Below are 12,843 nucleotides of genomic sequence, written 5' to 3' on the forward strand. Positions count from 1 at the left end.
TTGCACTTGGTCTTGTTATACTTTGGGTGCCTTCTCATTGCGTTAGTCAGCGATCTGGCCCACAGCGTGGGTTTGTTTCTCTGCCCTTCACTGTTGCCAAAGTGATTAATCTGGGCAGTGACAATCAAACTGGTCAGCAGCAAAGGTCGGTGTATTGTGTGTATAGACACGTACATGTGTGCGCACACACAGGTATACACGCACACGTGTAGAGCCAAACAAATACGTAAAATTGATCAAAAATATGTAGTCTCCTCTAAAGGATTTCATCAGTCTGCTGGGCTGAAGTCTGGGGAAGTTAAAGGTAGTATATGTCAGAGGTTTTCAAAAGCACAATTCCTCTGAATTTGATGTTAATAAGTTCAGAATGTTCACAGGTTCCTTCCTTTGATCACCTCATGAAAATTTTCAAGTTGTTTATTTTTTAATAGTTTTACCTCCACTTACCCACATTTCCTGACTTAAGTTTTTCTTTAGGTTTACAAGGATGCTTCCTTCAGTTGTTTCTAGGAAGTCTTAGAAAGTCCTAAATCATTCAGCAGCAGCAGCAACTCTTCTTGTTGTTAGGGAGGAGGGATCATGGTTTAATTATGGTACCTGCTGACTTCTTGACCTGCACCTCAGCATGGGCTACTTGGGTAAGACAGGATTTGTAGGACTGGATTGTCAGACTGGGTGCACAAACTAAAAACCTCCTGAACAAGTTCTGTTGGTTTATTAGGTAGAAAATGAAGATCCCAGTCTTCCTTTCCAAAGAAAAGAATTAACACAGTTCTCTGTTCTCAAATACTATAGATAGATAAACATAGGGACTTGAAGGAAAACTACCCAATGTATAAACTCCTCTCATTTATTGTTTCAGATACTCAAGTCCAAGAGAGAATTTCCTTTTGGTGATTTACAATCCATTTACTATTTTGCTATTGAGAGTCCTAATTCCATGAGCTATACTTCTTGTTCTGATTTTCCTTAATGGATTTTATTCTGGATTCTAGGCATTTAGAAGCTGGCATAAAGACAGTGAATGTGCAAAGTCCTCTTTGAGTTTGAAGCCCCAAAAGCAAGCACAGAAAAGAAATTATGAAACCAATCAAAGTTTGCTGAAACTTGCCAGTGTATTGTGACAGTAAGAGCAGATGTGTCAGAGGTGATATTTGAACTAAAAAGTGAATTGAGCTACATGGTTACATATAGCAATGAAAACTTGTGACGAAAAGCCAGTCATCGCTGAGGAGCTCTGAAGGGGCTGAGGAGGTCATGACTTTACTGAGAAATACAGAAATGTTGAAACTGAAAGCCAGAGTTTTCTGTAAGCAGAAGAAAAATTTAACCAAGTTAAACCACTACTTGTGACAACCTCTAAATGGTTTGGAGCTGCTACTGAGTGTTATTCCTAGAGGGGAATGAAACATTGACAGTTGGTCTCAAATTGAATCTGTCTTGCTGTTTTTCAAAGAACTAGCCATCTCAAATGCCATGTATAAAAGCAAAAAGGATATCTTGAAAAGAGATTGCTCAAAGCTGGTGCAGACTGTGCAGTGATACTGGTTTCTGGACCATCTGCTCATGCTTCCTCAGTCTGGGACAACTAAAACAATCATGTGCCCTGGACTTCCAAATAAGTTGTGAAAAGATGTAAACTCTTCTGTTTTGTACCGCTCTCATATAGATGGTTACCTGCTGTACAACTGCTTTATGTCATTGTGACGTTTAGCTAGCAAAAGAAATTGATATTTCTTAGTTGTTACTTGTGTGTAAAGTATTTAGTCCATGATTGTAAACTAGACTGATTGGAAATAAAGACCATTTTGAGTTGCAAAAATAGTCAGTTTGGAAACGGGATTAGTTTAGGAAAGAGTTCCTGCATCTCTTTCTAGGGGAGTGCTTGAAATGAAGGTCAGAGTATCGTTTCTTTGTTGTCAAGCTCAAATTAAAGTGCACACAGAACACAGTTTTAGAATAGTCATCTGCGCAGGAGGAGTTGATTCTGAAGGACTTGGGGTTTTCCCACGCTTTGCGTGAGTTGTATGGTATTTCACCTTTCTAGCAAATGCTATGGGTGTTCACATCTTAGAAAAATGCTACATCTAAATTTCTTGTGCTAATTGTTTTGTGTCTAATATTTGATTTGCCTAAGATTTTAAAATTTGTTCTTTCCTAATTTTTACTCTTAGGTTTACTCACAGAAGATGGAGGTGGTGTTGGGTGTTTTTGACAACAGCTATTGTTGCAAGTGTCCTTCAGCTAATTTCTTTTATCTTGCTTTAAAATATCATCAAAGATTGAACTTCAGAATAAAACTTGCTGGTTGACCCTGTAACATAAGGTGCTTGTAGTTGGGAGTACTTATCATATGGGCATACGTGGCCTAAGATGGGGAGCTGTTTGATTGTAATGTTCTTTAAAACCCTTATCCTAATGGAAAAGGTGAGGTAGCTTACCCCTTGGTTTGTTGGGGGAAAAGAACATGAGCAGCTCTGGTCAACTCATTGTGACTCTGTATCTACATTTGCCCTGCAGTTAGTTATAACCGTGACCCTGGAAGTTGGTTTCTATTAGCTATTTTTTAATGGCTAATATTAGGATCCCATCCATTTCTCTTTTCTGGCCTGTCTGCTTTGGCTTTGTCTGATGCTTCTGTAAGTCAGTTCATCTTGCTGAACTTGCAGGAAACTAACTAACCAGTAATTTTATGTCATACTTCTGGGTTTTTTAGTGAGCTGAATTGCATGTGGCACCGATGTGAACATAGGGGTCATGTGAACTTGGAAGCAGTGTAGAGGTTGGGATGAAGGAATAAAGCCTGTTAGACCCGCAAAGGTTGAAGAGCAGAACCGTCCCTTTTGGTGACAGTCAGCCATCAAGTTGACTCAAACATCTTAAGAAACTTCACCCTGAGAGTTTATTTCCCACTTAGAATAAAATTCAGTTGCTTTGCAGTATAGCATTAGCTCTGAATTTTCTAAAATCACAGGCATTTAAGCGTGTAGTATCTTTAAAAAAACTTTTGAACTTTTTTTGTGTGAGTTCATCTGCTGGATTCTGAACTTTTCAATATGTGGTAGAAAACAGTTTTATACCCTGTAGCAGCAGTTCTTTTCCAGAAGACTCAGCCAAGAATGGGACTCTCTTGTGCTGAGAAATGTGTAAACATGTAGGTTAGTTCTTTCCTCAAAGAGCTTGCAGACTAGTGCCAAGTAGAGTGGTGAGTTTGATGTGGGAGCTGGAATGTAGATGTAAGAAACTCAAACAAGCCACAAAATACCCACTTGATGGAAACAACTTTTAAGCCCTGCTGAGCTGGGATGGCTTGAATCTACAGTTCAAGCAAAAGATTCTGATATTCATCATCTGTGGCGTGAGACACCCATATTTCTGTTAGTAACACCTTCAAGAATAAGACTTGTGGGGTGTGAATATGTTAATTAAATCAAGTTTTTTTGCATTAGGGGACAGTGACAGCATGTCTACTCTGGTCAGAAGTGCAGAGTAGCTGTTACAACGTGTTATACTTTCATGCAGCTTTCAGTTACCTAAAATTAGATTATCTGAATGAAACGTTACTTGTGCCATGTATTTAGACACAACTTTGGGAGGGTTGTTTGTTGAGTCACGCTGCAGCCTTGTTTTGTCTTTGGAAATAATTCATATACTTTCTTGTAGTGCAGAGCTATGAAGTGTATATTCTGCCAGATTCAAATTGGCTACTTGAAGAGGCAGCGAAAATACCTCTGCACTATATATACTTGGCAAAGAGACTGCTGAAGAGTATGGCAGAAACAACTCAAGTTTTGGCAGGACTAGTACTGATCTAGAATTAAAAAGCCCATGAGGATCCATGTTCACTTCTAACAGGGTCATTGAGATCTGCATTCTGTATTCCCAACCATTTTTCCCCACAACACCTGTGGTTTTGGTCTGGGTTAGTCCCTTATCCATGTTATCCCAGCTGCCCAGGATAATGGAAAGCCACTGTCTTACAATCACACCAACCTGAATTTAGAGTATTTTAAAGAAATAACTTTCCTACATGAGACTGTATGGGCTACAGATGAGATTAAAACAAATACTAACGTCAACATACACATCTCTGTAACTCTTCTATACATGCAGACATGTTTAGAGAATGCATAAAATGTACACTTAATATTTCATTCCATTACCTGATCTGCTGGCTTTGATTAACAGTCTTTATTAAGAGGATTAAGTGATTGTGGATTGGGAAGTATAATGCTAGGCCTGTGAAGCAGTATGCAAAGGGATGTTACATACTTTTGGCTATATTGAGTATTTCTAGCCTCTACTGATGTACAAAGCATCAAAGCTCTTCTTTTTTAACTCCGGTTTTGAAAAGGATTTTCCAATAAAAATCTGAATTTTAATTAACCCTATTTGGTAGAATGATAAGATTTGTAAGTGGTATAGAAAGAGGTACAGGACCAAATTATGCTAATTTTGAATGCAGGAGTTCTTAACTTGACCTTTTTTTTTTTTCTTGAAAGGTTGTTTCTCTTGCACTGAAAACCTGAAATCTATTCCTAGAAATATTTTTATCTTTCTAGGCTTTTGTGGAGTTTCAGAATTTGTTGGGATTTTTTTTTTTCATTGCTGAAGATTTCTTTGTGTTCAAAGGTCCAGAATATGAGCATTTAAAAAGCTTTTCTCTGGGCAGAGGGTTGCTGTATACCTTGTCTTTCAGGCTCTAGAAATAACGTAAAAACTAGTAACTGGTGGTTCACTTTCACTGAGTCTCTATACATTTGTGCTCTTGAATTTGTAAAACAGAGAAAATGTTCTGAAACAAGTTAGATACTATCAGAAAGAACTACAAGGAAAATGAATTCTTGTCTGAAATTGGCCTGCTCGTGATGGGTGTTTGAAGTCCCATCTTGATTTCCAGTCACCCACACACTCTCAACCCCCTACTTCAAGGGTTCTTTACAAAGCATTTCTCTTACTTATCCCTTCATCGTGATTCCTATAGAGGGAGTATCATACCTTCCTTACATTTCTTATTTCATGACACAGTGAGCATATTTAAAATCTTGCTTAAATTTTCCTCTGATTGAATGTATTCTGTGCAAGATATCTCTCATGCTCATTTGTTCCTTAGATTTCAGCAAGGCAGCTGTAGAGGTTACCTTCATTTTCAAGGAAAAATTCACACTGTAAGTGCAAGTCTTTAGCAATGAGGTGTCTTTGTAGTCTCTAGAAACCTTGACTCATCATTTAGTTCCTGGAACTACAAAGGGAGAAATTAGTTTCCCAGGTTTTCATATCAGCATTAAGAAAATAAACCATGACTCTCAAGACTTGAACTAGAGGCATCTAGTAATCACTGAAGCACCGTATTCCTAACTTGTATGTTTAGAATTTAAGTGGACTGGCTTAAGTGGACTAAATCAAAAATCACATCTGCCAAGGAAATGGTATATCATTATCAGATGTTTTAAATAGGCATTACAGCCTAGTTTCTCTAGTTTTTCAGGCTCTAGGAAGACGACTTCTGAGCAGTTGATTTGTCATGTTTTTGGCACACTGACCTAAAGTAGCTTTGTTTGTCCCATTTCTGATTTTAATCAAACTAGGCACATACCCATGATTCTTATTTGGATTGGCCTTCACTAGTTGTGTTGTTCAACTCTAATGGCTTTTAGACTAGAGATATTTCTTCCTCTGTGTCCTGAATAAAAATTAAACGTGTTTCAAGATTTCAGAAAAGCTTGCCCTTATGAAGGCAGTTCTTCAGTTTATCAGGCATTAGTTCAGTTTAATTTAAGCAGGAGGTTGCCTGTTTAGGGGTCAGAGTTAACTACCTATCAAATCCTATCTTCTTGGTGATGGGAGTTGTGATTCAGAGTGTGCGTTTCATACAGTCTTTGGCCTTTTTCAGAGTAAGAGTTTATTTTTGTACGAGGTCTTTTTGATAGACATAGAATCATAGAACAGCCCAGATTGGAAGTGACCTCAAAAGACTAATCCAACTTTTTATGAGTAAGGAAGCCTAGATGAGATTATCTAACACCCTGTCCAATTGCAACTTGAAAATCTCCAGTGATGAGGATTCTACCATGTCCCTGTGTTCCAGTGACTGATTGTTCTCACTCCAAAAAATATTTTTGTTATGTCAAGAAGAAACCTGGTGCAGCTTGTATCCATTGCCTCTCGTCCTCTCTGTGTGGCTCCTTATGAAGACAGAGCCTCTCTCCTTTTTGTAGCCACTTTGTCATCCTTTAAAATTGTGGTGTCTCTTATGAGCTCGTACACTGATATCTGTAGTATCTAAAAACAGATGACATCTTCGTTAACGGATGGGGTTTTTTTGAACTTGCACTTTTCTTCAAGAATTTCTTAGCCAGAAGTGATAGATGTCAAAGTTGACTTCAGCTGTGGAGAAATACAAATTTTCAATAGGAAAGAAATCATCAAGCCATTTCCAGTATATACTGTCCTCTACAGGAAAAAAGTCAATTTTGTCTTTTATGTGGTCATCTAGCTCATCTCCTCTCATTTTTCTCAGTGCTTCTTAAGAGTTCTGTGGTATCTATTACATATAATCGAAACCACTAAAAGTTAATTTCAGAAGGCCCAATGTCTTGGAAATAGGTCTCTGAGTAAGAAAGGCAGGTACCTAGAGAGAAAATACAGTAATCTGAGGAGGGATTGCTTTGTTGTGGTTGTTGGTGTAGAGTTCATCTCCTTGACATGTGATTAATCTTCATAATTACATACATGTGTGTCGGTTATGTATCAAGCTACAGCAACTATAAGAATAGAACCACGTGCATCACGATCTTCTTGTGTTTGCAGAGGTCCCGAAACATAAAACAGAATCTTGTCTTTTCAAGATAGTTGTACTTGCTTTGACTATAATCTGTGGTTACCAAATTTAGCATATTTGCAGTAGTCCATGAAAACGATCATACTTACAAAAACTTTTCCTGCTACTGTGTCTTGTTTTGCAGTCAAACCTGCCTGCAATCCAGGATGGTTTAACGGGTTTTCAAAGTATGCCTGTTTGGTAGCTCTAGGACAGAAGGGTTTAAAGAGAAACTAGAATTCACTTTCAGCCAGGTTCATAGGAAACAGAATTTTAATACAATAAATGAAGCCGTCTCCAGAACAGGGCAGTAGAAGGCCTGGATAGGAAAATGACCAGAATGTGTTGCATTTTTATGGAAGATAAGAGTATATAAATTAAATATTTAATGAAATAGGACACTTATGGCAGTCACTTTTTTTTTGTTTTTTTGTTTTTTTTTTTTAAATTTCAGAGTCCTGTCCTCATACTGGAAGAGCTGATAGACCTAAAAGACAAAATAGTCTTTTTGTTTAGAGAATGAGTTCGGTTAGAAAGCGAGAGATTTAATAGCAGGCCTCTTACAGGTCACTCTGTAATAGTGACCTCTTATTACATCATTAATCAATATTTTAAAATCAGTGTTACAGCAGCTATAGTAAATGTGAGTCACTTGGATGCAGGAAACAGTTGGCCACAGTCCAAACATTTTCTATCCAAGAGTTCTGTTCCAGCCAACTAATAGCTTATCTGGGGACACTGCTGTGTTCTGCTCGTGGTCCAGGGATAAGTGTCTTGCATAAAGGAAAATTGCAGTTTGGCTGGTTGTGTTTATTTATTTATTATTAAGCAATACAAACAAACAAAAAGCCCCGAAGAATCACATCACAAACCTAACTATAGATCTTCCTAGGTCATTTAAACAGCTGGCTTTTTGTTGACTGTAAGATAGCCTTTGGTGGTTTTGCTTTTGTGTGTTGTATTGCATTGGAGCAGCAAGTCTTAGGACATTTTATAAGCAGCTGTAAATCCATTGGTGAAATTAATCCAGTCTCTAATACCAGGAGGAGTTTGCCTGCATCACACCATGTATATGGTATCAAATAGGAAATAAAAGAATGTTTATGACTTGGGCAATGTTTTGCATGAATGTTAGCAGTTGTGTTTAAGAACCTTTTATTACTCCTTTTTTTTATGGAAGATGTGTGGTGAACAGGAAGAATCTAATTATTTGTATTGAAAACTGAACATTGTAAGGAGTTTTTTGTGTTGAGGGAGAATACAATAAAATGTACATGTGTGGTTTTTGATACATAGAAGGAACTACAGTATGCATTGCTACAAAACTGAGGAACTAGTTTTTATGCACCTTTGCATTTCTAGATTGTCTGTGAAACTCATATACTTCAGTGAAGCCCGTTGAAAAAAATGTAATATTTTTGATTATCTGTAAATGGCCTGAAATGCTGAACATTTGATTGATCAAGCATTGTTCTTCCTATGCAGAAGCTTCAGGATGAGGCGGGGTGGATGGCGGAAACGGGCTGCCGAAGGCGATGGATGGGGAATATGGGTATGTTCAAAACAAAATTGTCTTTTTTTTAAAGAGGTAAATGGCACTGTGGTTAAAAGGGTTTTACAATTTTTTTATATGTGCTAAAGGGATGCCGTAAATGAAATGCTTTTGCTTTGCTTGAAAATGCATAATTAAGTTCAAAAGAAATTTTTGAGTTACGAAGTTTTGAAGTCTTTGTTCACAATAATCCACTAAATTGCATTATTAATAAGTGCAGACCCTTGAATAGCTTTAAATCTCCATTTAAAAAATACACTAAGTAATTTTAAAACTATTTATGGTTGTCTCCACCACATTCTGTAGGTGGACAGACAATAACTGAGGCACCTAATTTACATAAATTACTACTGTCTCATGTATATTTAAGAACTGAAAATACACGGAACTACATTGTTTCTCTAGGCAATGAGCCCCAATTTAGCATCCAAACTTGCATTATCTCCTTATTTCTTCTTTCTTGTTATTTCATAAGAATTTTTAATATAGATAGAATCTTTTTCAATAGGAAAAAGATAAAAGAAGTATGAAATAAATCCTACCATGTTGGTAATAAGATGCAGTTATCTAGATAAGAGTTTATGGTGGAGGATTTGCTGTGTTTCATTTGGAAAATGAGTGTCTTTTGCGAGTCAACCAAATTCAATATGAAGGAATGTATGTAAACATTAGGAAGTAAGTCTAACCTCATGGGTTGTGTTTTAACTTAAAAACTAGGGTGGGTACATGTCGGCAAAGGTTAAGAAATTGGAGGATCAGTTCCGGTCAGATTCAGTCATACAGCAGCAGAGGGATGGAAATGCATCAAGTATCTTCAGTGGAGTCGCCATCTACGTCAATGGCTTGACAGGTGAACTTTCTTTTTTTTTTGAGGATCTGTTTTGTGTTGTTCTAATGTTTATCATCCTAATAGGAGTGAAGAACTGTAAAATACATAAGTTTGCACCTAAGCAAATCCGCAACAATTACTGTATATGTTTTGTATATTCCTTTGTTTTTCATTATTAAGGTTTTCAATATAAAATTACATTCTGAATATAAATATTGCTTTACTAAATCATTTACGTGAGAGATGACTGCTAGAAATAGGAGTAGATTTTTCCATGTTCCGTGATCTTATTATTTGAAATGAAACCTTTTAACTTCCTCCATATTCCTACATATATTATATTTTTGATTTTCCAAAATATTGATGGTTGGGTTGTATGCCTTAAATCTACTTTTGGGTGGGTACATCAGGGTTTTCTTTCTCAGAGTGGCATAGTGCTTGAGACAGAGAGCCCAGTAATAGTGGAAGGAGGAACAAGAGAAGAGGTAAGACATATATGCATTATCTGTGATGGACTGGTAGGGCATGTTAGCTGGAATAAGGTTTTTAATCTACCCTACTTAAGTTCATGCTTCTCCTGGGTTCTGTAAAGCAGCTTAATAACCTTTTTGAAACTCCCCAGAAGCCTTTTTCAAGGATCTGTGCCAGGAATGTTGTGACTGTTATGTAACTGATGTGTACAGCTTCTATGATATGGATTAATGCTGGTTTAAGCACAGGGCTCAAACGGACTGAAATAGGTTAAGGTGGATATGTTAAACTACTAATACGTCTGAATCTGTTATTTAGTACAGGCAGTTTTCTTGGTGAAAATCTGGCATTTGTGTATTCTTCAAGGTATTAGTGCCTAAATAGAGCTCTACAAGACATTTGTCCAAAAGGCTGGAGTAGGAAAGATAACACTTGGAGAAAATGTGTGCTACTTTTACTTATAAGGTAGAGGTATAATGAAATGTTAGACTTATTTTGAGAATTGACAATATACCACTGGAAAAAATTGTAACTGTACACTTTAAAAAAATTTTCTTCCTTCCTATATTGATCAACTTTTTTTTTAGTGCCTTATGCTAGATTCACTATTCAAGCATTGTTTGTACGGACTCAAACCTTTTGGGGCCAGTGTGACACCACTGCAAACGTTTTCAAAGCTGAAACTTCTTGCCTTCCCCCCGCCCCCCCCAACCTCTGCTTGCAAAAGAAGTACCCTTTTTAACACTGTTCAGGAGATAAGAAGAGTTGTTAGTTTTTAAGATATTCACTGTTCCCAAAAACAATTCATGAATAACCTGGTGAGGAAAGAGTGAGTTAACTGCTTCAGTAAAGCAGAAATTTTATAGTAAAATTTGCTAAATCCTTTTTATAGTATTTATTTTCTGTTACTTCTGGATATAAACTAGTTTCTCATACTCTGGTGAAAAGATATGTGAGTTAATCTAATTTGGTGTTATGTAGATGTTATGTTATGATTAAATTTACTTATTTTTTCCTGCCCTCCACCGTAACGTATTGTGGGAAGGTCCAGGACAATCCTTTATAGCAAGTAGAATGTTTACATTTTGAATCAGTCTTTTAAAAAAACACAGTTTTCTACATTTCTCAAAAAATGTTTTTCTGATTTGTTCTTTGAAGAACTTGTAAGGTTTTTCAGGAGAAAAACAGTGGGTTTCACTCTTTCTGATTGTGGCATCATATTTATGAATTAAAGTTGATTTTCTTATTGTATTTGCTGACACAAAACAGGAATATTTCTGGGTTTAATTTTATAGATCCCTCAGCTGATGAATTAAGACGGCTAATGATGTTACATGGAGGCCAATACCATGTGTACTATTCCAGATCAAAAACAACTCACATCATTGCCACCAATCTTCCAAATGCCAAAATAAAAGAACTGAAAGGAGAAAAAGTAGTTCGGCCAGAGTGGATCATGGAAAGGTGAGTTTAAGTCTATTGCATTTGGAGATTTCTCCTTTTGGGCAGGAAAAAAAAATCTGAAAAAAAAAGCATTACAGAAGATTGCGTTTTGAGATTATGGGTTAGTTTAAAATTACTCTGTCTTTGTAACAGCTGTAAAAGTATCACTGTTACATTGAAGATTTGCTTCTTGGGGATTGTTCCGTGAGAAACTTCACTAAGAACAGTCAAAAAGTCTCAGGCGTATCAGGAAACTGAACATTATCATGGTGATTCCATTTAGTGTCCAACCAGCTGACCAGCTGTCATCTCAGAGTTAAATAAGTATTAGGTGATTGGTTTTTAACTTCTTGCTTTGTGCATTGCATAAGTTTCATCTGTAAATAAAGAAGGATGTCAATTGAAAAGCATTTTCATAAAATTGTAACTAATGCATGTAAACATTTATTATGTTGTGGCTTTGTAACAAAACAAAATAAAAAATAATACCCCACATTTTATTTACAAAGGACTTATGTTCTTTGGTTCCTCCGCTGGAATATATAGGATCAATTAAAGTTGTCCTTAGATCCTTGAAAAGATGGTAGCCAAGCTCAGAGCAGTTAATCTGGTTTGTGTCTGTCTGCTTCCATCTGAGGAACCTATGGGAAATAGAACAGGCAGGAATATGTTCTGGAAATTATTCTGCCAGTGTCACGCTATTCTTGAGTAGCCTCCTTCCTAGATGACCAGCAGAAACACGCAAGGAACCGTTCTGCATATGTACTTGGGAAATCTTATTTGCAGTTCCTGTTTTCAGTTTGCTCATTTTCAGTCCTTTGAATTCGGTTGTTTCATATTATGTATCTTTAAGGTAATTTTTTTAAACTTTAGTCAGAAATTACAAGTTTTTGTTTCAAAGAGATTTTAGATGGATTTTTAAACAGTTTTAGGGCCTCACCCCTGAGTTTAAGGACTTGAAAAATTGATTGTAGTTGTGGTTTTATTGGAAAGATTTGGCTGTTGTCATTGGTGTCATTAGAGCTTGTTATGACTTTAACCAAGTTGGAAAAATCAGTTTGTATACATTACGTAGAGACTTGCTAGAACTTAATATATGAAATCTAAAATTTTCTTTAATGGTGTCTTGTGTTCAGTTCTGCATCACTTGGTTCTGGAAGGTGGTGCTTCCAGAGTAAGTCAGAAGAACAGAGTATAGACAGATAAAGGGTGTTGGGCACAAGGAAACAAGGAATTCACTGTCTCAGTAGAACAGGGTTCATATCAGAATCTGGAATAGAAGCTAATTTCACAATCACCTGTTGTAGTGGTTTGAACCTTGTTTTCCCCAGAAGCTAACAGAAGTGGTAGACCCCAAGGGGTGGAAACCCTTGGAAGTTTTGAAGTTCTGCCCAATGGGCGCTCCTGCAGAAATGTAAACATACCACAACCAGACCGGAAAAGAAGAGTTGTAGTTTTTGGTTGGAGGAGAGGTGGCCATGTTGTAGAGCCACGAGGAAGGGGCTCTGATTTTGACCAGAGAAACGGTGGCAGAGAGCCAGAGATAAGGACCTGAACTGCAACATGCAGCACCAGAGAAAGGACTCCTGGAAGGAGAGCCGAGAAAAAAGAGAGCCAGCAGCAGAGAGACAGAGTTTGGGGTAAGACTGTACCACACTCCCCCAAAACTCCCTTGAGACCCCTCTTGGAGAAGAGGGACATGGACTCCTATTTTGGAGAGCAGTTTTG

At 37.1% G+C, this 12,843-nt stretch overlaps 1 protein-coding gene across 7 annotated transcripts in view; it reads left to right on the plus strand.

Annotated features, from left to right (window-relative positions):
• The window catches only part of REV1 (REV1 DNA directed polymerase), a 70,851-nt gene that overhangs the window by 6,088 nt on the left and 51,920 nt on the right, over positions 1–12,843 (plus strand). For all 7 annotated transcript variants that reach the window (XM_027718116.2, XM_027718114.2, XM_027718115.2 and 4 more), the window contains exons 2-4: positions 8,306–8,372; positions 9,090–9,222; positions 10,968–11,136. In XM_027718116.2, the coding sequence (XP_027573917.1) occupies positions 8,316–8,372; positions 9,090–9,222; positions 10,968–11,136 (359 nt within the window). In that variant the 5' untranslated portion in view covers positions 8,306–8,315. The remainder of the gene's footprint in view (positions 1–8,305; positions 8,373–9,089; positions 9,223–10,967; positions 11,137–12,843) is intronic.

The sequence above is a fragment of the Pipra filicauda genome, unplaced genomic scaffold (genome assembly GCF_003945595.2).
Source record: "Pipra filicauda isolate LSUMZ 115617 unplaced genomic scaffold, ASM394559v2 scaffold83_size3615187_pilon, whole genome shotgun sequence".
In the NCBI taxonomy this organism is placed as follows: Eukaryota; Metazoa; Chordata; class Aves; order Passeriformes; family Pipridae; genus Pipra; species Pipra filicauda.